The 23,089-nt window shown below is 54.2% G+C and overlaps 1 protein-coding gene across 2 annotated transcripts; it reads right to left on the reverse strand.

The window, feature by feature from the left end:
- Nucleotides 1-231: 231 nt before the first annotated feature.
- SCAMP2 (secretory carrier membrane protein 2) lies at nucleotides 232-23,060 on the reverse strand. Of its 2 annotated transcripts, XM_038581019.1 has the most exons (10): nucleotides 22,880-23,060; nucleotides 10,139-10,207; nucleotides 9,580-9,678; nucleotides 8,922-9,050; nucleotides 7,709-7,826; nucleotides 7,024-7,152; nucleotides 6,221-6,380; nucleotides 5,068-5,169; nucleotides 1,942-2,062; nucleotides 232-1,764 (listed from the first exon to the last, which is right to left on the reverse strand). In XM_038581019.1, exons 1-10 carry the CDS (start codon nucleotides 22,934-22,936, stop codon nucleotides 1,630-1,632), a joined length of 1,119 nt encoding a protein of 372 aa, XP_038436947.1. In that variant the 5' UTR covers nucleotides 22,937-23,060; the 3' UTR covers nucleotides 232-1,629. The 2 variants fall into 2 exon arrangements, with proteins under 2 accessions (XP_038436947.1, XP_038436948.1); XM_038581020.1 differs by lacking the exon at nucleotides 8,922-9,050 and having other exon boundaries at nucleotides 1,437-1,764; nucleotides 22,880-23,059.
- Between the last annotated feature and the right edge of the window lie 29 nt (nucleotides 23,061-23,089).

Below are 23,089 nucleotides of genomic sequence, written 5' to 3' on the forward strand. Positions count from 1 at the left end.
TGAGCAGCTGCGCGGGCTGGGGTCCGAGTCGCGGAGGCTCCCCCAAGGGCCCCGCCCGCCCAGAACCGTGGGACGAGACGGAGCTTTTGGCCGAGTAGCCTCGGGAGGCGGCTTGGGGGCTCCAGGCCGGCGGAGCAGGGCCCAGAGGCGGCACCCTGACCTGACCGCCTCCTCTCGTGCAGGCTCCGTGGGCCTCCCCATCCCCCCAAGTATACCAGACAGGGGGATCCGTGTTGTCTGAAAATGTCGTTTTTATTTAAAGCACAAAAATCGAGACAGAACATATACATTTGTACACGGGGGAAAAAATACCAGAAAGTTTACAAAACCTTGATCACTGCCACGGCCTTCGGCGGCTCTGGGGCTGAGCGGGCTGGCAGTCCGCGCGCCGCGTCGGAGTGGGCCCCAGGTGCCAGAGGCAGGCAGTTGGCCAGCTTTTTGAAAAGTGCCCTCAGTCCACACACCCACCCCTGTATGCAGCCTTCGGAGGGCAGGGTGCAGGGCTTATCTGGGGGCTCCAGGTGCCCATCCCACAGACACGCCCACGGAATTACCAGGGCCAGTGACAGGAGACAGGTTCGGCTGGGGGTGTGGGCGGACCATCCCATAAGTGGCTCTGGGTCCAGCAAGAGGGTACAGTCCTGGAATGTTTCTCCGGCCCTCCCGAAGAATCCTATTGCTGAGGGTGGAAGGCAGAGCAGGGAAGAAGCCGAGGCCTTGGCAAAGGGCTGCTGTTCCTCAGGAGAGGAAATCAGGATAAACAGGGCCAAACCACAGCAGGACAGTCAGACTCCACCCTGCCAGACAACTGCCAAAGGCTGGGCAGGACCACCTGGGGTCAACGTCCTCTATCCCTCCCATCCCCAAATCCCAGGCAAGCCCACTGCACATTCAGTACGTCCATGGAGGGGAGGGCTCAGAGAGGCCCCAAGGGGCACACATGCCACCCATACTGGGGGCAGGTGCAGGGGACACTGATCGGCTCTAAATCTGTGAGAAACATAAGGCAGGGAAGAGCCTACAGGTGATGCCCGAGGCTTTGGAGGCCTAGAGACCACCTCAGAGTAATCTGGGGAACAGAGCTTTCCATCCACTGGAGCTCATCTAAAGGGGAGCCCTTGGGCGACTACCCCAGCCTGGGCAGGAAGGTAGAGGCAGGATTGTGGATGCCACAGGCTGGGTCCGTGGAGCCAGTTTCAGGCTAGGCGTGCTGGGGAGGAGTGGAGCCCCAGGAACCCAGCAGAAATAAGACTCCAGCTGGCACAGGTCCAGGTCAGCTGGTGATTCCAAGTGTGCACATGTATGTGCACATGCGTGTGTCTGTGTGTGTATGTGCGTGCGTGGGGGGGGTGAACTTCATTCCCACTGCTTCGAATCCTACCAAACCACCACCAGAGAAGACAGCTTTTTTTTTTTTTCTCTTCTGTAAAAAAAAAAAAAAAAAGCCCTGTCCCTCCCTCCGCTTCCCTTGGGCAAAATGGGAGAGCTGGTGGCTGAGGAAGGAGGAAGGACCCCGGCAAGACCCTCCCTGGGTCTGTGCTGAGCATAACCATTGTTTAAGGCACCCACGGCAAGTGCAGCTAGAAGGCAGGCGAGAGAAAAGGCTGGGGCAGAGAAGGAGAGTCAGGACTAGTTCCCTTGAAAGGCTCCCCGGGCAGCAGAGGAGGCAGCGCTGCGGAAGGTCCTGTTGCTGAAGATGCCCTGGGAAAACTCCTCCTGGGCCTGCTGGAAGCTGGCCCCCGTCCGGCGGTACAGGGAGTGCACCTGCGGAAAGAGGCTGCGGTGAGAAGTGCACCCTGGATGCCCACTTGATCTCCTACCCAGAGCCTTGGTGACAGTCACTGGACCTCTGGGACTCGGGGAGAGGGGAGCGACTGCCTCCAGTGATGGGCATCCCCGAGGCGGAGGCTGGAGAGAGCTGCCCCAGTGCCCACCACTCACCCGCTTCAGAAGGAAGAGTGAGAGCACGGCACACAGGGTGAAGAAGCCAGCCACCACCATCATGATGATCGACACAGCCAAGTGGTCTTGCTTCAGTGTAGACAGGGCTGCGATCCAACCACTGCAAAGGGAAGAGGAAGCCAGAGAGGACACAGTGGGAGTAGGCCCCAGAGGTCCTCTTCTCTAAGTGGCCACTGTAGGCTGACCAGCCACCAGCCAGGCACCTCCCTGCAGCATAGAGCCATGGGCCAGAAGCCCTTGGCCTGTGAAGGCTGAGAGGCCCCACGCTGCCCCCAGACAGGAGTAGTATGGGGGGCGAGGAGGGGGGCTTTTCCTGCTGTTACAAGGGCAGATGGAAAGCTGGGCTGCTAACTTCCAAAGGCTCACCCCCTGGGGAAAAGGAATACTGGCCAACCCATTACACTCATCCTGTATCACCTCAGCTCCTCCCACTGAGGGCCCAGGGCAGCCCCTCTGCCTCCCGTCATTCATGTCACCTTCCTGAGCCCCGGGATCCTTACCTATAAAAGGGGATATTTTCACACTTCCTGATTTAAAAACTTACTACAAAGCCACAATTCTCAAAATAGTGCACTACTGGCACAAGGACATATAGATCAATGGAAAAGAACCGAGTCCAGAAACACGCCAATATGTCTACCATCAACTGATCCTTGACGAGGGCGCCAAGACCACTACATGGAGAAAGAACACTCTTCAACAAATGGTGCTGGACATGCACATGCAAAACCATGAAGCTGGACCTTGACTTCAGCTACACAAAAATCAACCCCAGATAGATCAGAGACACCTAATATGAGCTAAAACCAGAACACTGGGCAGCTCGTGTGGATCAGCGGTTTACTGTCGCCTTTAGCCCAGGGCGTGATCCCGGGGTCCTGGGATCGAGTCCCATGTCAGGCTTCCTGCATGGAGCCTGCTTCTCCCTCTGCCTGTGTCTCTGCCTCTCTCTCTGTGTCTCTCATGAATAAATAAATAAAATCTTAAAAAAATAATAAAAATAAAACTAGAACACTTAGAAGAAAACAGTTTACCCTCCATGACTTTGGATTTGGCACTGGTTTAGATAGGACAGTGAAAATGCAAGCAACAAAAGAATAGATTTCATCAAAATTTAAAACTTTTGTGCATCAAAGGACATTATCACAAGAATGAAAAGGGGAGGGGGAAATGTGTTAATCTGATAAGCTAGTATCCAGAATATATAAAGAACTCAACAACAAAAAAAGCAACCCCATTACTAGAGAAAGACCTGAATAGATATTCCTTACATATGGCCAAAAAGTACATAAAAGATGGCCAACATCATTAATTATTCAGGAAATGTCAATCAAAACCACAGTGAGAGGGGCATCTAGGTAGGTGGCTCAGTCAGTCGGTCTTGAGTTGTGGGTTTGGGCCCCATGTTGGGCTCCATGCTGGGTGTGGAGCCTACTTAAAAACAAAAACAAAAACAAACAAACAAAAAAAACCATCACAGTGAGATTTACCTCCAGGTTGAGAGCAAAACACAATAAGCATTGGTGAGGTTGTGGCAAGACAAGAACCCTCACATGCGGCCAATGGACATGTTAAAGAAAACATGGTGCAGCCACTTCAGGAAACCGTGGCTGCCCCGCCCCATGTCTTACCACATGACCCAGCAATTCTACTCCAGATACGTACCCAAAAGAACCAAAACCAGATATTCAAAGACTTTTATAAAATGTTCATACCAGCACTATTCGCAACAGGAAAAAGGTGGAAACAACCCCAGGCTCTGTCTAGTGATGAGCAGATAAGCGGATGGATGATTATTCCAGAAAAAGAGAAGTACTGATCCGTGTTACAACATCACGATGAGAAAGGCTGGGCGCAACAAGCCGCCACACATTGCATGGTTCCATTTACATGAAATGGCCACAGAGAAGCCCCGTCACTGCCCGGGGCTCAGGGGAGGACTGCTGAGTAGTACAGTCTCCTTTGGTGTGACACAAATGTGCTGGAACCAGATAGAGGAAAGGGCTGTGTAACATTGTGGATCTACTAAACACTGCTTAATTTTTTACTTTAAGATGGTTGAAGTGGTCAATAAAATAAATTTTATCTTCTGTGTACTTTATAATCATCAAGATGGGGTTCCAGCCAGCCAGCCATGGGGGTTGGGAAGGGAGGTGAGGAAGGCCCTGGGAAGCTGGGGGCTGCAGAGCTCCTGAGGAAGCCTGGCGGGGCAGGGGTGAGGGCTGAGCAGGGGGTGGGCTGGGACCAGAACTCAAGCCTGCTGAATGCGGGTCAGGAACAAACAGCACTTAGGCCACAGCCTGTCTTCCAGGATCTCACTGAGGATAGTGAGGAATGGCATTCTCAGAGAGAAAGGGGCCAGCTTAGAAACAGCAGGGCGAGCCGGATGAGGGGTAGCGGGAGAGCAGGGTGCATGCTCCAAGTGCAAGGTGAGTCAGTCCCCTCCCTCCGCTCTGGGTCGGCCAGCTCCACTGGAGGGTGGGGACCAACGTAGTACAGCTCTTCCAGCCTCGGGCTCTCAGCCAAGTGGCAGCCCGACCTTTCTGTCATGTTCCCTGTGCACTGGGGCAGAAAGGAAAACATCAACCAGCAGCTTTTCTTTTTGAGGCTAATTTAGAGCTGAGGACTACGGCACCCAGGAAACTCAAGCCAGCTCCATGCTCAAAGCAACCCGGGAGAGGCTAGGGCTCCAGCTCCTGACATTACAGGGTCTCTAGACAAAGTCACGGCACAGAGTCCGCAAAAGGCCAGGGCCTCCGTTGGCAGCTGCCCAAACCCGAGGGCTCGCCTGGGGCCTCCAGAAGTAGCACCAGCCTCTGGGAGGGCGCGGCAGGAGCAGAGGAGGATGCAATCCACCACAGGACAGAGCCCTGCTAGCCTAAGGGTGCAGGGCAAGTCCACCCACAAAACCCCAGAGAGTGGTGAACAGGCAAGGCAGCAAGTGACAACCGATGAAGAGTCAGAGGAGCCCAGGAGAGGACGCCAGCCAGCCCGCCCCCTCCTGGCCAGGGGGGGAAGGTCCTCTGGGACAGGAGCCAGGAGACAGGGCGGGAGAGGCCAGGCCACCTGGAAAGCATCATTCCCTCGTGGTGCCCCAGCTCTCACCTGTCCCCCAGGCCAGGGATGCCAACCAACTGGATGATATAGATCACTATTTGACAAAAAAATATGAAGAAGAACACGAAGAAGCTGAAAGAGTTGTCGGACCTGTGGAGAGAGGGGGAAATTGGAAGTCACAAACGGGCTCGGGGCTTACTCCTCAGCATTCCTGATTCCGCATGGCACAGGGAGCCAGGAGGCAGGATGGGAGTGCAGAAGAGCTCCTGGGGACCAGACACACTGTCCAGGGGACATAGACATCTATAATCATAATCAAAAAGGGCTTGTCACTCTTGCTCTTGTCACTCAGTTTAAGAGATCGTGGTTGACCCCTTAACCAAAGAGCTAATAAAGCTGCTTCCCAGAGGACAATATTAAGAGGGGTCCATTTCCCGGAGTACAGATTTGTATTTCATAAAAGGAAATCTATGCCAAAGGTATAAATACCTAATTATAAAACCATTGGCCAGAAAAGTTATTCGGGGGGCGCAGAATTCTCAACTGAACCACCGTCTCCAGGTCCTCAGGGCTGGAACACTGCCTGCCGAGTGCATGGGAGGGTTCAGCCACTGCCCTGCCCCATCCCTGGGGCCTGCTAGGCTCCCAGGCCCTAAATGAAAACATCAACTCAACTTGGAGGCATGCTTCCACAAGCCCTAGGGGTGTGCGAGGTAGACCCACAGTCCAGTGTCCATTCTAGGTCAATCACTTGGCACTCAGTGAGCTCAAGCGAGTTCCTGAGGAGGTGGAGGAGGGGCGCACACAAGCTCCCAGTGATAAGCCATGAAGAGCTTATCAAAGTCAGACCTCCTTGGAGCTGCATGCCCGAAAGCTGAAGGGGGAGTGAAGAAGCCCATCCGTCTGAAGTCCTAATGCATCAGACTTAGGCATGGGAGCGGCGGGGGCACAAGGCAGGCTGCGAATCCCTCTCCAGGTCTCCCCTGCTAGTCCAAGGACACTGTCCAGAGCAGACCCAGGCACAACTCAGGAAAATGGCTCCTGACCTCCATCTGCTCTACTGTGGGTGGGAATGGGAAAGTGGATTTCCCTACCACCCTGTTCTGCTCTAAGATTGGGATGGGAGCCCAGGGCGTAAGGCCCTTGGCTGGCTACCTGGGATGCCAGTCACATGCTCACCCCTTGCCCCAGCCCCACTCACCTGAAGGCCTTATAGATGGGTCGGTACCAACAAAGGAAGGCACAGGGGGTGAACATGATCAACCACAGGATCGAAAGGCCAAAGTCCACTCCCTTGGAGCTGTCGACTAAGAACCAGGCCAGGCAGGCAAGCAGGTTCAGAAAGAGAGTCACCGAATGCACTGGCGAGGGTGAGGAGAGAGAAATGAGGGTGAGGAGAGAGAAATGGGCTTGTGCCAAGGGGACTGAAGGTTTCCCAGGCCCGGCAAACCACCCCTGGAGGGGATGCGAGGTCCACACAGTGAGGGCCACAGTGGAAACACAACAGGACCCTGGTCTACATGGAGGCAGGGTGAGCTCCTGGGGCAGCAGAACCAGGGACAGAACCAAGTTCGTAAAAGGTGAAGGGACAGCCTGGGTACATGAAGGTGGGAGTGGGGAGGCAGACTCAAGGGCTGATCCACGGGGAAGAGGCCTTTCTCTCGGTGATTCTTGTCCCTGGCCCTGCATGGTGGAGGTACAGGGAGTCTTCTATTCACCCACGCTCCTAGGATCCGAGGGGCCTAAGGGAGGGAGGCCTTCACCCAAGGAGGACCCTTCAGGGCAACGAGCCCCACGGGAACTCTGAAGCCTCCTGCTAGGCCTGCCCTCCTCGATCTGTGGCGGGAACTGGCCCTTTCAGGGCAGGGAGTAGCCTGTGGAGGGCCAATCCTGTGGGCGGAAGGCGCCCCCTTCAGCCCAGCACTGAGAGGCACTGGGGTCTGTAGCGAGGAGCAGTCAGACCACAGACAGGGCTTGAGCTCAGAGGGCACAGGCAGGACTCACACATCCAGAGATAGTAGAGCATCTTGCATATCCGCTGATAGTCGGCAGGGATCTCGACGGAGAAATCCTGATAGAAGCAGGGCTTGACAGGGCACCAGAAGGGCAGGGGTGGCCAGTTGTTCTCTCTCACTGTGTGCAAAGAGGCAATGAGGTAAGGCCTTGGCTTCTGCAGTGGCTTGCTGGAGGCACACTCTGGTACTTTATGGGCCAAACCAGGGCTCCCAGAAGGGCACCGGCAAGTGAGGCTCAGGGGTCTCTATGGGGGGAGTGGGTGATGGGCCAAAGTGTGATGGGGCACGGAAACCCACAAGCCCACTCTAAGATAATGGATCCCAAATGCCCTGGGAAACAGAGCAAAATGGCCTAAGTGGTTACTTTTATGAGCTACCAGCCCGTAAGCACCAGGGGTCATCATCATGAAGATGAGAGGGAAGCACATGCAGGAGCAGGGCCTCTACTCTAGCAAGAACTTTCAGAGCTGGGGATGCCTGCGGAAATAACCTCCACCGTGGACCACACTGCCAGGCCGGCCTCCCGGCCTCCACCTCCCTGCTCTCCGCACCGGCCCCAGCACCACGGAGATGACCAAGACCCAGCAGCGCTCCAGGGCTGCCCCGGGACAGGCACGCTCAGGGCAGGCTCCTGCGCCCCACACGCTGGCCCAGAGGCTGGCCGCCTCCCTTACCATGTAAGCTGGCCACCGTGCTCTGCAGCTCCCGCTCCTTTCGCTCTAGCTCAGCTGCCTTCCTGTCCAGCTCTTCCTGCTGCCGGAGCAGGCTTGCCTGGGCTGCGGAGGCCACGGCCTGGGGGGCACAGAAGGCACGGGCAGCCAGACATGGGAGATAGAGGGGTGGTGTCAGACTCAGCAGGACGTCAGAAGGGCCTTGCCCCATGCAGGGAGAGCCAATCTCAGCCCCACGGCGTCTTGGGAACCAGAGAGCATCACAGAGACGCCAAGGTGACCTGCGTCCTATGCCTCTACACCACCTCCGTTCCCTTAGGCATTCACCAGCCTTAACCAGGGCTCTCTTCTCTCCTTCCTCCCTGAGTTGGAGCAGAGAGAACTATCCCCTGTTCTGGAATCCAGGCAAACTTCAATTACCCGTTAGGGTAACAGCAAAGGGGAAATGGCCTCACAAGAGACTAACCTGTAACCAGAAACCAGAGAGCCACACCTCATTTGAAGAGCCTGGAGGGTGTGTGTGTGAAGGGGGCACAGTGCAAACCCACTAGCAGTGAGCACAGAGAGGAGGCACCTGAGGGTAGGCCTCGGGGATCTAGGCACCACCCCTCCCCACCCCCAGACCCTGGGAGATACCCCTGCCGCCCACCACCAATCTGTGAAGGTTACATCCCAGGACCGTCACCAGGCTTGGAGGACCTTGGAGGTCGTACAAAGTGCAGGCTTCATCCCCTGCGCGGGACAGCAAGGCCCTGGAGTGAGGAGGCATCTGGGGAGCTCTGGGAGGCTGAGCCGAGCTAGCCCCAGCAATGCAGCCCAGGGCCCCAGTCCTGCCAGGTGCGATAGGCCCTGGGGCTCAGGTCCTCATGAAGTCTACAGTCCTCAGGGAGCGGACACGAAACCGGTCATCTTGCAGGACGAGAAGCCAGGCATACGCGTACATGCATATGTATATGTGTGTGTGTGCGTACACATACAGACGCTCGCTCTCCCACTCTCTCCAACGAGTTCTCCGAAGAGCTAAGGCTGCCTCTGGGAGATGATCCCAGGCACTGGGGGCCAAAGCAGGCCCAGAACTGACCACGCTGGGCCATGCTGAGGGTCTCAGCTGTCCCTCCCAAGTCCAGTCAGACAACGGGAACAGCTTGGGACCCATGAGAGTCCAAAGCCTGGCTCGGGCCTTGCCCTCACTCACGTTCATCTACGCTTTGCCTACCTTCGGAAGCTTTCGCATGTAGCTGTCTCTGAGAATACTATCTCCTCCTAGTAGCATCTGCCTCTCTGAGAGCTCACTCACTGTCAGGAATCTGGTAGGCAGGAACTTGCTGGCCTGTCTAAGCAGGAGCTGCAACACACAACTCCACTGTGGGTCATGCTCACCGGGGCGGCGAGCACCACAGGGGCAGGGCAGTGAGGTGATGGAGTAGAGGGTCAGGCACAAGGCGGACAGGGTTCACGGTATTTGGTGAAGGGATAAAGGAAAATAGGAGGGAAGACAGGAATAAAAGAGGTAAAAAAATAAAAATAAAAAAAAGATTCTGGGGCCCAAGTGGAGAGGACAAACTAAAGCTCCAGAAGGATCTGGAATGGCTCAACAGGGGCAAATGCTCTAAAGACACCAAGGACTCCAGCCTGGTAAGCAGAGCTTATGTTTTGGTGGTAGTGGTGGGCGGGTGTAAGGATCCAGGGTGGCTGAGCAGAGCCTCCATGTGCAAGTGACCAGCTCCAGAGAGATCACCAAGAGGGCCCTTGAGGGGGAGCCAGGAATTAAGGCCCTCTGTCCACGCTCTCCCTCCAATCTCAGAGCTCAGCTACTGATCTGTGGCTTCCCTTTTTGGAAAGGAGAGGCAAGAGGGATCTTCGTCAACAGTTACCTGGGGGGTGGGCTGGGTTGGTTCCACGGAAGGCTGGAGAACCGCTGGCTGCGAGGGCCCAGGGAGCTGCGTGACAGGAACTGTTGTCGCTGCATTTGTCTGTGTGCGACACCCCAAAGGAGGCAGGTGAGTGGCTCCACTGGCCGGCCACACAAGGGCAAACTCATGGCAGGGTGAGTGATGTGCCCCTGCCTGTGAGGGGCATTCCCTTTGGGGCACACCTGTGAGGGGCATTCCCTTTGGGGCACACCTGTGAGGGGCATTCCCTTTGAGGCACGAAGTCTCGGGCGCTGGGCAACGTGATGCTTCACCCAGCACCCCTGCTGGAGCCACGGCTCCCCAGCGCTGTCTAGCCCTCTTCAGAGAGGGGCCCAGATCACAGACTGGTGACTCCTTCATCCCCCCTCCCCCCCCACGCCCCAGTTCATGTTAGGACTGTCCCTTTGAGGACTGAAGCTTCTCAGAGCTGTCGCTGCCCTATCTGCCAAGGCTCCTGGCCCCGGAAACATGGCACCACCCGGAGGACCCAGGGACTCAGAAAGAGGGCATGCTCACCAACCTCTGAGAAGGGGTTGAACTCAGCCAGGCTGCCTTGCGGCGCATTGGTCAGCTGGGTCACAGAGGGATCCTGCCAAGGTGAAAACAGCCATGAGACGTGAGCAGAGACTGTCGATGAAGGGGAGGCACATCGCCATCGCTTGGCCCCTCCGAGGGCCAGCAGGCACTCCCAGGGATCCCCTCCCTCTCGGGAAGGCTCCTGTGCCCAGCCCCTGCCACACCAGGGCTGCTGCGATCTTCTCCCTTTCTGGAAAAGGAGTTCAGCTCCAGTGACTCCCCAGAAGAGACCCAGAGCAAGCTTCGCACTCCGTGACCTCAGAATAGATACCACCCATATCCTTGTTGGTAACCTTTCCAGATGAAAAACGGTTTACAGCATTGACCTCCAGGATTGGGGTGGGTTTTTTTTGGGGGGGCGAGAGGGGGAACAGGGGTAAAGACTTATTTTTTTACTTTATAACCTTTCTGTTACTGTATTTATTGTCTTACAAAAAGTACTTATTCCTCTGATTTTTTAAAGGACAGTTTAAGGTCGTGGAACACAAACACGCTGCTGGCTGCCAGTGCTGATTTTATTAAATCAGGCACACTCGCTAGGAATAGAGGCATAAAGGGCTCCGATGAAAAGCTGGGAGAATGTTTTTGGGTTTGGTTTTTTTTTTTTTTTTTCCTGGATTCTTTTCAAAAAATGCAAAAATGTCCTCAGAACACAGTCTTTTCCTGAGTTTTCAATCTTCCCTTCCCCATCTGACCTCTGCCAAGGCCAGCCCTCTGGCCTAGGGCCTGCCTGCGTAGCACTGCCTGTCATCTCCTGCACCCCAGCAGCCTCCGTGCTGGCCTGGGGCCATGGGCCTCATCCTGCTCCCTCCCCAGCGCTCTATCACCCGATCATCCCCTCGGCCCCGCCCTCCCTGCCCTGCCCAGCCCTCCCCTCCGGTACATAATAGGTGTGGGGCTCAGGTCCAGCACTGCATCACCTAGGCTCGACCTAGGCTCGGGAGAAACAGCTGTGAAGGCTGGGCACAAGGCTGCTGGACTTTGCCAAGGCCCTGGTTCCAAGGCCTCCCCTGGCCCCCCTGTGTACCTAACCCCCTCCCTCATGGCTGGTTCACACGCTCCCACCTGGCTGGCCCAGCTTCACCTCCACCAGGAAGCCTCCACCAAACAGATTCTCAAACACAATATTCACACGACACAGACCTTCCGAGGACAGTCCTCTCAATTCTTGGCTGTGGGAAACAGACCTTCGCCAGGGTGCTGTGCTTATCTTAGGTCTCAACATAGCTGGTCCCTATTCGGTACATTCAGAGAAGCAAGGGTCGGCGGTGGGCGTTGCTGAGGTTTTTCACATGTACCAATTCTCGTCTTCCCACCTGGGCCTCCAATTCCTGAACGGTGAGACTGGCTGACTGGCCCCAGGGGCTGGCCCAGAGCGGGGCACACAACCCCAACTCACTTCTCACTTCTCTCTGGACGAACCTCACCTCTGCACCCCCACCCAATGTCCTCTGCAAGGAGACAACATGGCTAATGTCCTTTCTGCTGGACACTGGCCCTGCCGGGTAGCCCCTATAACTTGAACAAAGTGGTAGGGTGAGGTTCAGAAGGCCACCTGAGCTGGGGGAACTGGCCTTGAGGTTATTTGCTAGCTGAGTGACTAGCAGATTTCTCCCAGAATCACAGGGCTGGCTTCCTCCAAGAAAGATTTGGGGCTCAGGCTCCGATCCCCTTTCGGACTCCGCATAGCACCAAGCTCCAGCAGGCCGGGTGAGCTGAAGTCATTGAAATCAGATCCACCATCCAAGGAACTGGTTACTTGAGTCTGTGTCACGGGACAGAGGACAGAGAGGGTGGCTCTCGTAGCAATTTCGGGTGCTGGTCCACATGTCTGCCCAAGGCACACACGTTTTAATAAGCAACCTCCAGACCATGAAGAGATGTCATTTCCTTTACTAAGGTCAGCCAGAAGAGGATTCTGGGCTGGGCAAGCTGACTACTCTGTCTGTAGTGATCCCTTCTCCTTTTTCTAGAATCTTTAACTCTTGGCCGTGGACCCCTCTAGACTCACCATAAACAAATACTGTCTCGGGATCCCTGGGTGGCGCAGCGGTTTGGTGCCTGCCTTTGGCCCAGGGCGTGATCCTGGAGACCCGGGATCGAATCCCACATCAGGCTCCCGGTGCATGGGGCCTGCTTCTCCTTCTGCCTGTGTCTCTGCCTCTCTCTCTCTCTCTCTCTGTGACTATCATAATAAATAAATAAATATTAAAAAAACAAAAACAAAAACAAATACTGTCTCCACTAGCAGGTACCCTCTGCAGCCAAATGCTGCTACTGCCTTCTTTTTTGTTTTGTTTTGTTTTGTTTTGTTTTGTTTTAAGATTTGTGTATTTATTTGACAGCACAAGCGTGGGGAATGGCAAAGGGAGAGGGAGAAGTACATTCCCCACTGAGCAGAAAGCCAGACACAGGACTTGATCCCAGGATCACAGCCTGAGCCAAAGGCAGACACTTAACTGACTGAGCCCTCCAGGCGCTCCAGCCAGAAGCTTCTATGTCTATTTCATACTTCTGGCTCTTAGTGCTTGGTGAAGGGCTGGACGCAGAGCAGAAGCTCACGTGATGTTGCAGAGTACCTGCTGTATGCTCTCCCCTACTTTCTCTGGGAGTACTGCTCAAAAGCTGAGGAGCACCTGCATCACTGTGGCAGCCTCAGGGTCCAGAAGCACCCCACCTCAGAAAAGGGGCCTGGAATAGTCCGCCTTGTTCAGCAGCGCACCCCCAAAGCCTGCTGCCGTCGGCAAAGTACTCAATGTGTGGTTGAATGAATGAACCCCATTCCCAAGGAGCACTGATAGGGCACTGTGAGTGACCGGGACACCTGCTTCTGTTCATTTTTATTCCTGGACTTCAGGGAAGTCCTTGGGGAACACACTCATGGTGGGAGACATTGCGGACAGTCTCACACGAAGGGCCACACTGACCGGTCTGAATGAAGACCATTCCTTGGCTTCTACTCTGAATCATATGAAAATAAGAAGTCCCCTGCAGCAACCTTCTTTCCCACTTACCAAGCATCAGCTGACTCGTAAGTGGGTCAAGTCGTTATTTCAAGGGATGCGAGAGCTAAGTTTCACCTAAAGAGAGGTAACCTAAAACCCCCATGGTACACAAAGGACTCAGGCTGGCTAATGGCAGTCACTGAACTGGTAACAAAGAAAACTCTCCTGCACTCGGTTCTTTTCATTCAGGGAAGAGTTACAGTGGGAGGACGCACCAAGACAAATAGGGGTGCAACTCTTGCCCTCCTGGAGCCAATGATGGATGGTTCTAGCAGACATGTGCACACAGCACAAGAGCCCAGGGCAGCGTGAAGAAGGGGAGGGCGGGGAAGGGAGGGCAGGAGAGGGGAGGAGAGGCCCACCACCCCTGGGGAAGGGGAGCCCCTCGTGTAGCTGGAGTGTCAGGGAACAGAGGCAAAGGAGGCAGACAGGCAGGCTGGAGCTCCGCTGGGAAGGGCAGGGAAAACATGCGTGTTTCCATTTTGGCAATCACTTTCCATGTCACAGGCCTGGCTGTGCATGAGCTGTAACTTTTCCCTGTTTTTCCGTCCTACACGCCACCCAAGCTGCCAGTAGGGGGTTTATTTCAGGCTCCAAATAAACACATTAATAAATACCTCATTAACAAAAACAACTCAGCCATTCTCTCTGGGAGGCAGGGAATTACCAATACTTTGGAAACTCTGTGAAGTCCTATTTGCTTTGGAGACAAGGGTATGTGTCATACGACAAAAAAGGGCAATCATCCCCAGGTGGGCTGGCTGGGTCCCAAGTGAAAAGAGCCATAACCTCAGCATTTCCTTAACTGAGAATCGACCCTAAGGAAATATGATGAAAATATGTAAAAATCTGTATCTGCAAAAAACATTTATTGCACCAGTATTTACAACGGGCAAAGAAAATCAGGGGCACCGTGGTGGCTCAGTTGGTTGAGCATCTGATTTTGGTTTTGGCTCAGGTCATGATATCAGGGTCGTGAAATAGAGCCCTGTACTGGGCTCTGCTCTCAGCATGGAGTCTGCTTGAGATTCTCTCTCCCTCTGCCTCACCCTCCACTCACTCATTCACTCTCTCTCAAATAAGTAAATAAAATCTTTTTTTTCAAAGATTTTATTTATTTGAGAGAGAAAGAGTATGAATGGGGGTGGAGGGAGAGGAGAGAGAAGGAGCAGAGGGAGAGGGAGAAGCAGGCTCCCCACCGAGCAGGGACCCTGACACCGGGCTCCATCCCAGGGCCCTGGGGTCATGACCTGAGCCGAAGGCAGATGCTTAACTCACTGAGCCACCCAGACACCCCACAAATAAAATCTTTAAAAAACAAAAAATCAGGACATCCAATGACAACGAGCACAAGAATGTTTAAGTACACATCCCCCCAATGGCCTGAACAGCCATTAAAAATCGCAGCTATGAACACAGGGCAGCAATATAGAAAAGGCCTTGTTATATGAATCCCAAATAACAATTCTGTCAAAAGAACTCATATGAAAAGAGACTGGGTAAAAAACACACCAAAATAACAAAGGTTGTAAAAGAAACACTACAGAAATAGAAATGATCTATTTTGTCTTCTAAACTTTCCATAATGTGGGACGCCTGGATGGCTCAGTGGTTGAGCATCTGCCTTCAGCCCAGGGCGTGATCCCAGAGTTGCAGGATCAAATCCCACATCAGGCTCTTTGTGTGGAGCCTGCTTCTCTCTGCCTGTGTCTCTGCCTCTCTCTCTCTGTCATGAATAAATAAAATCTTTAAAAGAGTAAAATAAAATAAAATAAAATAAATAAACTTCCTATAATGTGATGACATTATTTTTACCTTCAAAGCACACATACCCACACATTTTTAAAAAGAGCCCGAGAACCCACCAAACGAGCAAGGTGCACTCAAGCCTCTCTACCTGCCACAGTAGTGATGAACAAAGCAGCTCAGAGTGTGAGGCTGAACCACGTGGCCTGGCACCAGAGGCCCTCCAGGACCCAGTGCCAGCACCCCTGGCAGCAGTCTGTCCTTGGTCAAACTGAGCCACTTGCCACTTCCTTCCACTTTGGTTTACTCCCTGCACAACCCATCCTACACCAAGAACAGGGCTAGGACATTGGGAAAAAAAAGCCTTAGTTCCTGCCTTCAAGAAGTGGACATACAGAGAACAAGCAGTCAGGGTGGGAGTGTTGGAAGAGGACAAGGCCAGGCAATAGCTTCACAGTGGAAGGAGGGACTGAGCAGACTGGGAGCAGACTGGGAGTCAGGGAAGGCCTCACTGAGGTGGCACAGGAGTCGGATCTTGAGCGATGACAGAGGTTTAACAGGCACTAAGGAGGGAGGCGAGAGCAGCATCTGCAAAGGTACAGCATCTCTACGTGTTCAGGGCACAGGATGTGGGGTGACCCAGTTGGGTAAAGGCTGGAATTCACCCAAGGCAGGACAGAGAACATAGAAGTTTATTGAAAATGCTGCAAGGGAGCAGCGGGCAGGACAGCAAAGGAAACACTGTCAGCCGTGAGGTGGGGGCGGGGGGGTGTAGTTAAGGGGAAGTAAGGGGGGATGGGATGGGAATGGATGGGATTTAGTTTGGGTACCTGTGCCCCGTTATAAGCAGCCCACTGGTCAGCTGGGGCTCATGGGTATTCTGAGGTGAGTCACTTAATGAGTCTGTTTGCATTCCGCTAGGGGGCTGGGGGCTCTATGGGCCCTCTACCTGACTCAGATTTCCAGTGCTCAAGCCTGTGACTTAAAAGTGGCTTCTAGGGATGCCTGGGTGGCTCGGTGGTTAAAGCGTCTGCCTTCGGCCCAGGGCATGATCCCAGAGTCCTGGGATGGAGTCCCGCATTGGGCTCCCTGCATAGAGCCTGCTTCTTCCTCTGCCTGTGTCTCTGCCTCTCTGTGTATGTGTGTCTCTCATGAATTAATAAATAAAATCTTCAAAAAAATAATAATAAAATAAAGTGGCTTCTAGGGGCGGGCGGCAGGTGGCTCAGTTAAGCACCTGACTTTTGGTTTCAGCTCAGGTCAGGATGTCAGGTTTGTAAGCTTAAGACCAGGGTTGGGCTCTGTGCTCAGTGGAGGATCTGCTTGAGATTCTCCTCTGCGTCTGCCCCTACCCCCACTCTAAAATAATCTTTAAGGGACGCCTGGGTGGCTCAGTGGTTGGGCATCTGCCCTTGGCTCGGGGCGTGATACTGGAGTCCCAGGATCGAGTCCTGCATCGGGCTCCCTGCATGAAGCCTGCTTCTCCATCTGCCTGTGTCTCTGCCTCCCTCTCTGTGTCTCTCATGAGTAAATAAATAAAATCTTAAAAAAAAATCTTTAAAAATAAGTAACTATAAATAAATAAAAATAAGTAAAAAATAAAAGCAGTCTCTATACAGAAGACAGTTCTGAGGACTGTGGAGTGAAGAGTATAGAGAACAGGAGTGCCAAGGAACCAGCATGAAGCAGAGGTCAGGCAGGTTGCAGGTGCCTGGACCCCACCCCAGGGCAGCGCAGGGCAGCTAGAGACTGGCACCGGCATCTCTGCCGTGGTGAGCAGGGAGGGAGGATGGGCCAGGACTGCAGTCCACAGGGGTGACAGTGAAGCATGACAGCTGGGAGGGGAGCAGCAGGGACAGACTCCAGACACCCTGCCCAGGTAGATGCCACGGGCTCGATCACTCTCTGGGCAGGAGAGGGGGAAGGGAAGTTAGAGCGACTGGGCGGCTACCTTGGGTGACTGGTGACCAGTGCCACCGCTGAGCAAGATCAGCGGTCGCGGGGGAAGGGGAACAGGTTTGTCAGGAGAGGGTGTGGGAGCAGGGAGACGCCCTGAGAAGATACCGAGTCGGTTGGGAGATACCTATAGACTATGTCTGCTCGAAACGGTTGGCAACATCCAGGTGAGGCATGGAGCTACTGGTTTGAAGCTCGGGAGAAGGTAAGGGCTAGAGTCCTACGTCTGGTCTGGGTTTTTAAAAATAGGTTCCACAGTCAACGTGAGGCTTGAACTCACAACCGGAAGACCAAGAGTGGCACGCTCTACTGCTAAGCCGCAGGTGCCCCGAGAGCTCCAGACCCGGGACGGCGGGGATGTGCATGCTATTCTGAGGCCAAAGTGCAGTACCTGCACGCACTGACCCTTGTCCCATACTTTCCCGAGATAAACCTGAAAGTCTTTTCTCCACTTGGGAGACAGTCCTTGAGTCTGCGGCCTTCCTGGTGTGGGCCTCACTGCAATAAATCCCTCTCTTGTTTCACCACCATTCATCTCTCTGCCTCTGGATTTGGTCAGCGCCAAGGGGCCGAACCAGGCCTGGTCGGGTCCCCGGAGCCTGGTGCTCTTGCTCCCCTGCACCCTGGCTGGCTACAGAAGAACTTCCTCAGAGAGGCATCCGCTGAGCACAAAGTCAAGGACAGAGCTCCAGCTTTCGCAGGCTGAAAACAGGTGGAAGGTGGTGAGAGGCCGAGGACAGAAGCACCAGACACTAGCCGAGCGGTGAGCGAGATGCAAGCGGCGGGCGCGTCCAGGCCTGCAGCCTGGGGGAGGCAGGAGGTGCCTGGGGCTGCCTGGCGACAGCAGACAGGAGCCACATATAGCTGCTGGTGCTGTGTCACCTGAAATATGAAATACCTTCGCCTCCCATCTGCCAGGCTCCCTGCTCTCAGCCTAAGCCTTCCTACCACCTGACTCTGCCTTTCCTCCTCGGATCCCTCACAGCTGCTGCTGGCAAGTTTTGACTATGTCATCATACTCGGTGTCACCGTGAACAGTTAGCACTTCCCGGCTCTCTGGCCACATCAGAAGCTCTGGCCGGCCGCGTGCTCATTTACGTCCATCTCTGGCACAGGCCCTCGGAGCAGCAGGAGCTCAGCGATGTACGTACATGTGTCAGCATCTCAGGCACTGCTTGAGTGCTGCTGGACAGGTCACACACCCCGCTAACGTGCACAGCACTCTTCTCTGACAGAGTGGCAAGAACCCCTTGCTCATCCCGGTTAAATATTACCATTTCTCTAAACACAGGATTAACCTACTCCAAGTACCTACAAAGAAAACAGGTGTAGGGATGCCCAGGTGGCTCAGTGGTTGAGCGTCTGCCTTTGGCTCAGGGTCTGATCCCCGGGTCCTGGGATCGAGTCCTGCTTCTCCCTCTACCTGCGTCTCTTTCTGTCTCTCTCATGAATAAATAAATAAATAGTCTTAAAAAAGAAAACACAAATGTGTTCAAGCTAGCTGCATCTCTGGCTAGGTGCTTTCTACCACCCAGCCAAGCTCCAGGTGCCAGCCACAGAGGCAGGGAGACGAGGTGCCAGCCACAGAGGCAGGGAGACGACTCCCAGCACCACCAGCACCACCAGCACCACCCCGCCTCCTCAATCTGGCAGCTGTCTGGACTCACACTATCTGAACTTTACCAATTTCAATTTGCTTGAGACAATGCTCCAATTCCACAGGCAACTTCCAACAAGTCCATCTGGTGCTTTTAAGAATTCCCAAAGTCAGTCAAGCTGGAGCCCACCCTCTCTGGGAAACGGCAAAGCCTCCATGTCCGTGCAAGGGAACTTTTGTTCACACCCAAATCACGTTTTTGCCACCACTTTCACCTCCCACAGGAGAGAAGCATTTTAAATCACTGGGAAGCAGCCATAGCACTGAGATTATCTTTTAATTGCAAGGAGGCAACGTGTGAAAGTGATATTGTGTGATCTGGCAACTCATGACACTGAAAGGTTTTCTCTGTTCGAGCACCACCAGCTACTTCACTCCCTTTCCTTGAGATCGATGCCGTCTGCCTGGGGGCAACGTGGCAGAAATGCCTGGAAGGAAAGCAGCTCTGGCACTGGCCTGGGTGACCTGCTTGTTAGTGGACTGCTGAAAACTCAAACGGGCATGTCAATGCCCACCTTCAGCCCTCTACCTCTTCAACACCCTGACAAGACTTCCTGAGAAGCTTTCGGGAGCAGACGCGTTGGGATCAGTCCAAAGCAGGACCCGCATACACGGAGTACAGAGCAGATGCACTATAATTAACAGAGGGATTAGGAGTGCCAAGGGAGGTTGTAAAATCGGTAACATTTGGCTTGCAGTTTCCTGCTTTCCTCCTGGAAGTTTGGTGAAACTTCTGCTGCGCTCTTGTGACAACTCTGCTTTCACAGCTCTCGCTTTGCAGAAGTTTGCTAAGGATCCCAATTATAACTCTATGCAAAGAAGAGGTCAAAAAGCTCACACCCTCAGCACAGGGCAGGGGAGGTGGGTGGGAGTAGGAGGTGGATAAAAAACACGAGTAAAGAAGTCAATTTAAAGGCACATGGCGGGGGGGAGGGGGGGTCCCCTGGGTGGCTCAGGGGTTTAGCGCCGCCTTTGGCCCAGGGCGTGGTCCTGGAGACCTGGGATCAAGTCCCACATTGGACTCCCTGCATGGAGCCTGCTTCTCCCTCTGCCTGTGTCTGTGTCTCTGCCTCTCTCTCTCTCTGTGTCGCTCATGAATAAATAAATAAAATCTTAAAAAAAATAAATAAAGGCACACCGGAAGTTGCATAGTCTATTATAAGAGTTAGCAGAAAAAGGATTCCATAGTTGGATACCTTTGAGAAGTACTGGGTCAGATCAAGTTGAGCAAATGTCTTCACCAGAGGATTGCTCAGAGCCTTTCGCAAACTAACAACCCTTGTCAATCTTCAAGAAAAATGGAATACAGAGTGATTCCCAAACTTAGATGGCTACATATCCCTGAGCACCTTTCAGGACTGGTATTGCTCAGAACATATGCTCCTAAAAAGCAGATACTTGTCTTAAAAAGCACAGTATCATCTGTATTATTCAAGTCCCACACACTGGGGGGTGGGGGTGGGGGGACTTGCATAGCTAACACTAATTAGTGAGTACTAAAACTCACTTAACTAGCACTAATCACCACTACCAGTACTCTCAATTCAAGAATGTGGACAGTGATGACGAAGATACATTCCTTCCTTAGCTGGCCTAAATAATCCCAACCCAGTTTAAGACCAATAATGTGAACTTCAAAAGCCCCAGATGTGGGCTCCTGCCAGCTGCAAATTAGCTGCTGACTGTCCCATCATCCCTGGGTTCCTGGTTTCCTCCTCTCTGAGTTGAGGGGTTACAACAGATTTCTGAGGATGCTCCCAGCTCAGGGACTCTGGACACCAAGTATACTTTCATGACCCATCATGGAGGGGCAGAAAACATGACTCTGCTCTGAAAGCTGGCTAGGTGTGACGGTTTCTGAGCCTATCGCCCTCCTCTCCCCTTGTTCTCTCCTGAGCTCTGTGCTAACACCCTGGGTAAATGAAGCTGGGTTCACACCCAGTCACCCCAGGGCTGTACCCTCCCAGTGTCCCAGCCCTGGCAGTCAAGGAAGCAGACACTTTCATCACAAGGACAGGGAGGGCAGCTCTCCAGGAGAAAGAGCTTGGGGGCCTCACGAACAAAGCTCTTCTCCCCCCCCCCGGGGGCCGTGTGCCAAGAGGAAAAACCCAGAGCAGGAGCAGAGTCACAGCCAGCCAGCTCTTGTCTTCCCACACAGGATTCCCCACCAGATGTTGCTCTTTACAGGCCCACAGCTGCTTCCTGTCCTGCCATATCCTGGGGCTGCCTGATGGACAGACTGTCTCACTTGAATGCAGAAGTTACTTCGACCACAGTTTGCACAATCATTCCTGGGGCTGGAGATGTGGTTTAAGACTAAGACTTTCAAGCTGCTATTAATACAGGGCAGCACACAGGCCAATTATCTCATCCACTGCTAGCACGGGGGACAAACTCTCTGCATCTTTCGACAGCTGACTGCCCCTGTTGGATAGCAGCAGACATTTTATGTCTGTTTCAGACGGGGGGGACAAAAAGAAAAAAAGCAAATTATTACACAGAACCCATTCCAAGGGACTACTAGATCCTTACCAAAACTCAAAGTCCAGTGTTATACGGCAGTTTTGCAATTAAACCAAACTCTTGGGCAGCCCGGGTGGCTCAGCAGTTTAGCACCGCCTTCAGCCCAGGGCCTGATCCTGGAGACCTGGGATGGAGCCCTGCATCAGGCCGCCTGCATGGAGCCTGCTTCTCCCTCTGCCTGTGCCTCTGCCTCTCATTCTCTCTCTATCTCTCTCTCTGTCTCTCTCCCTGTTTCTGTCATGAATAAATAAAATCTAAATAAATAAATAAATAATAAACCAAACTCTTACCAGATGATACTGGCAGGAAAAAAAAAAAAAGCAAATGTTTTTTTCCGTACTCAGCTAATAGAGATGACAGCGTTACATAAGAGACAAGGTCCCTGCAAGGGTTCTATCAAGAAACAGTAAGCTAAGGGATCCCTGGGTGGCGCAGCGGTTTAGCGCCTGCCTTTGGCCCGGGGAGCGATCCTGGAGTCCCGGGATCGAGTCCCACTTCGGGCTCCTTGCATGGAGCTTGCTTCTCCCTCCTCCTGTGTCTCTCTCTCTCTCTCTCTGTGTCTATCATAAATAAATAAATCTTAAAAAAAGGAACAGTAAGCTGCCAGGGGACTGTTCAGGATGTTACAAAGACCAAGCTACCAAAATTTGCCTGGAGGGCTCCCTTGAGACCAAGAAAGAAGCATAAAATGTCCACTCTCTCCACAGTGTACCATCATGTCCTTCTAGGCTCCTTTGCCTTTGCTCTGACCCTTGAAGGAATTCAAGGTGAGAAAACTCATGCTGTGAGTCGCAGGAAGGACCCCTGTCAGCACTTCCCCTACACCTGCAGGAAACTTCGCAGCAGCGGCCAACGACCAGAATAAAGTGCCAGCAGGATGGGTTCACGTGCCTGTGACATCCTGACGGAGCAGAATCGTCGGAGCTGGTAAGTCACCAGTCAGCACAATTAAGCTTCCCTAGAACTGGTTTTGAGCAGACATGAAAGGAGAGGCACGGGAGGTCGGGAGCGAGCAGGAGTCCCAGCCCCTCGTTGTGGAAGAACAACACCCTTGGCAGCTCAAAGGCAGAGAGGTTTGGGCTTTACGCGGTTTGGGCTGTTATCCTTTGCTCCAGACGCGAGGCCAGCGCAAAGGTCGACAGGTCTCAGCGCCCCTGCCAGCGCTTCGGGACCCTCAGAGCCCGCCCCCTCCCGTTTCCTCCCTCCCTAACCTGGGCGCTCTCTGCGCTCTGGCTTAAATCCCGGTCCAAACCAGAGCCGTGGCCAAGGTGCCGAGTGCTTATCAAGTCCGTGTATCAGCGTGCCTTGGCTACCTCCGCGCCCGAGCAATGCTCAGCGGGTTTCCTACACCTTGTAGGCCTGTCTGGCCTTGGGATCTCCCTCCTTCTCCTGCCCACTAGAGGCTTCCACCCCGCTGTGCTGCTGTCACCCTCTGTCCTAACAGGACTCGAAGCGGGTGTCCCCCCAAGTCTGCGGGGTGGGGAGGGGGTCCCCCTCCGGTGAAGTCGCTTCTCTCCCCGGCCGCGTCGGCTTCAGTCCCCTTGCCTGGCAGGGTCCAGCCCGCGGGGCGACGTCGGGCGAGCTGGAGGGTCCCCCCGGCTCTTCCAGGCCGCCGCGCCCCGCCCCTTCCCGGTGCCACCTGCTGCTAGCCCCGCCCCCCGGGCACGACGATTGGACGGCCGTCAGAGCCCATTCTCCCATTGGGCAGACAGCCCGTCTCTCCTACGCCACGTCTCCCGGCTCCAGCGAACGAGGCCCGGGCCGCCGCGGCCTTGGAGAACGGAGTCGGGGGCTGTACCTGAAAGGGGTTTACGTCCACCGGGTCTGCGAAGGGGTTGGTGTCGACGGACGACATGGCGGTCGGGGGGCTGAGGAGCGAGCTCCGCCGGCACTTCTGCCTCCGGGCGCCCAGACCCAGCGGCGCTCTCCGTGCAGACCCTCCACTTCCGGGAGCGAGGCGGCCGTTCTGGCGCAGGCGCGGCGCCCTCCCTGGGGGCGCGGTCCGCGG

The sequence above is a fragment of the Canis lupus genome, chromosome 30, assembly GCF_011100685.1.
Source record: "Canis lupus familiaris isolate Mischka breed German Shepherd chromosome 30, alternate assembly UU_Cfam_GSD_1.0, whole genome shotgun sequence".
Classification (NCBI taxonomy): Eukaryota; Metazoa; Chordata; class Mammalia; order Carnivora; family Canidae; genus Canis; species Canis lupus.

Bases quoted from the DNA above. Each gene is read 5' to 3' on its own strand.
- SCAMP2 (XM_038581019.1), bottom strand. From the start codon at position 22,936: ATGTCGTCCGTCGACACCAACCCCTTCGCAGACCCGGTGGACGTAAAC. The intron at 10,208-22,879 runs GTACAGCCCCCG...TCACCTTGGCAG, and splicing joins TGGACGTAAACCCCTTTCAG to GATCCCTCTGTGACCCAGCT. The intron at 1,765-1,941 runs GTGAGTGGTGGG...CTCTTTCCGCAG, and splicing joins CACTCTTCCTTCTGAAGCGG to GTGCACTCCCTGTACCGCCG.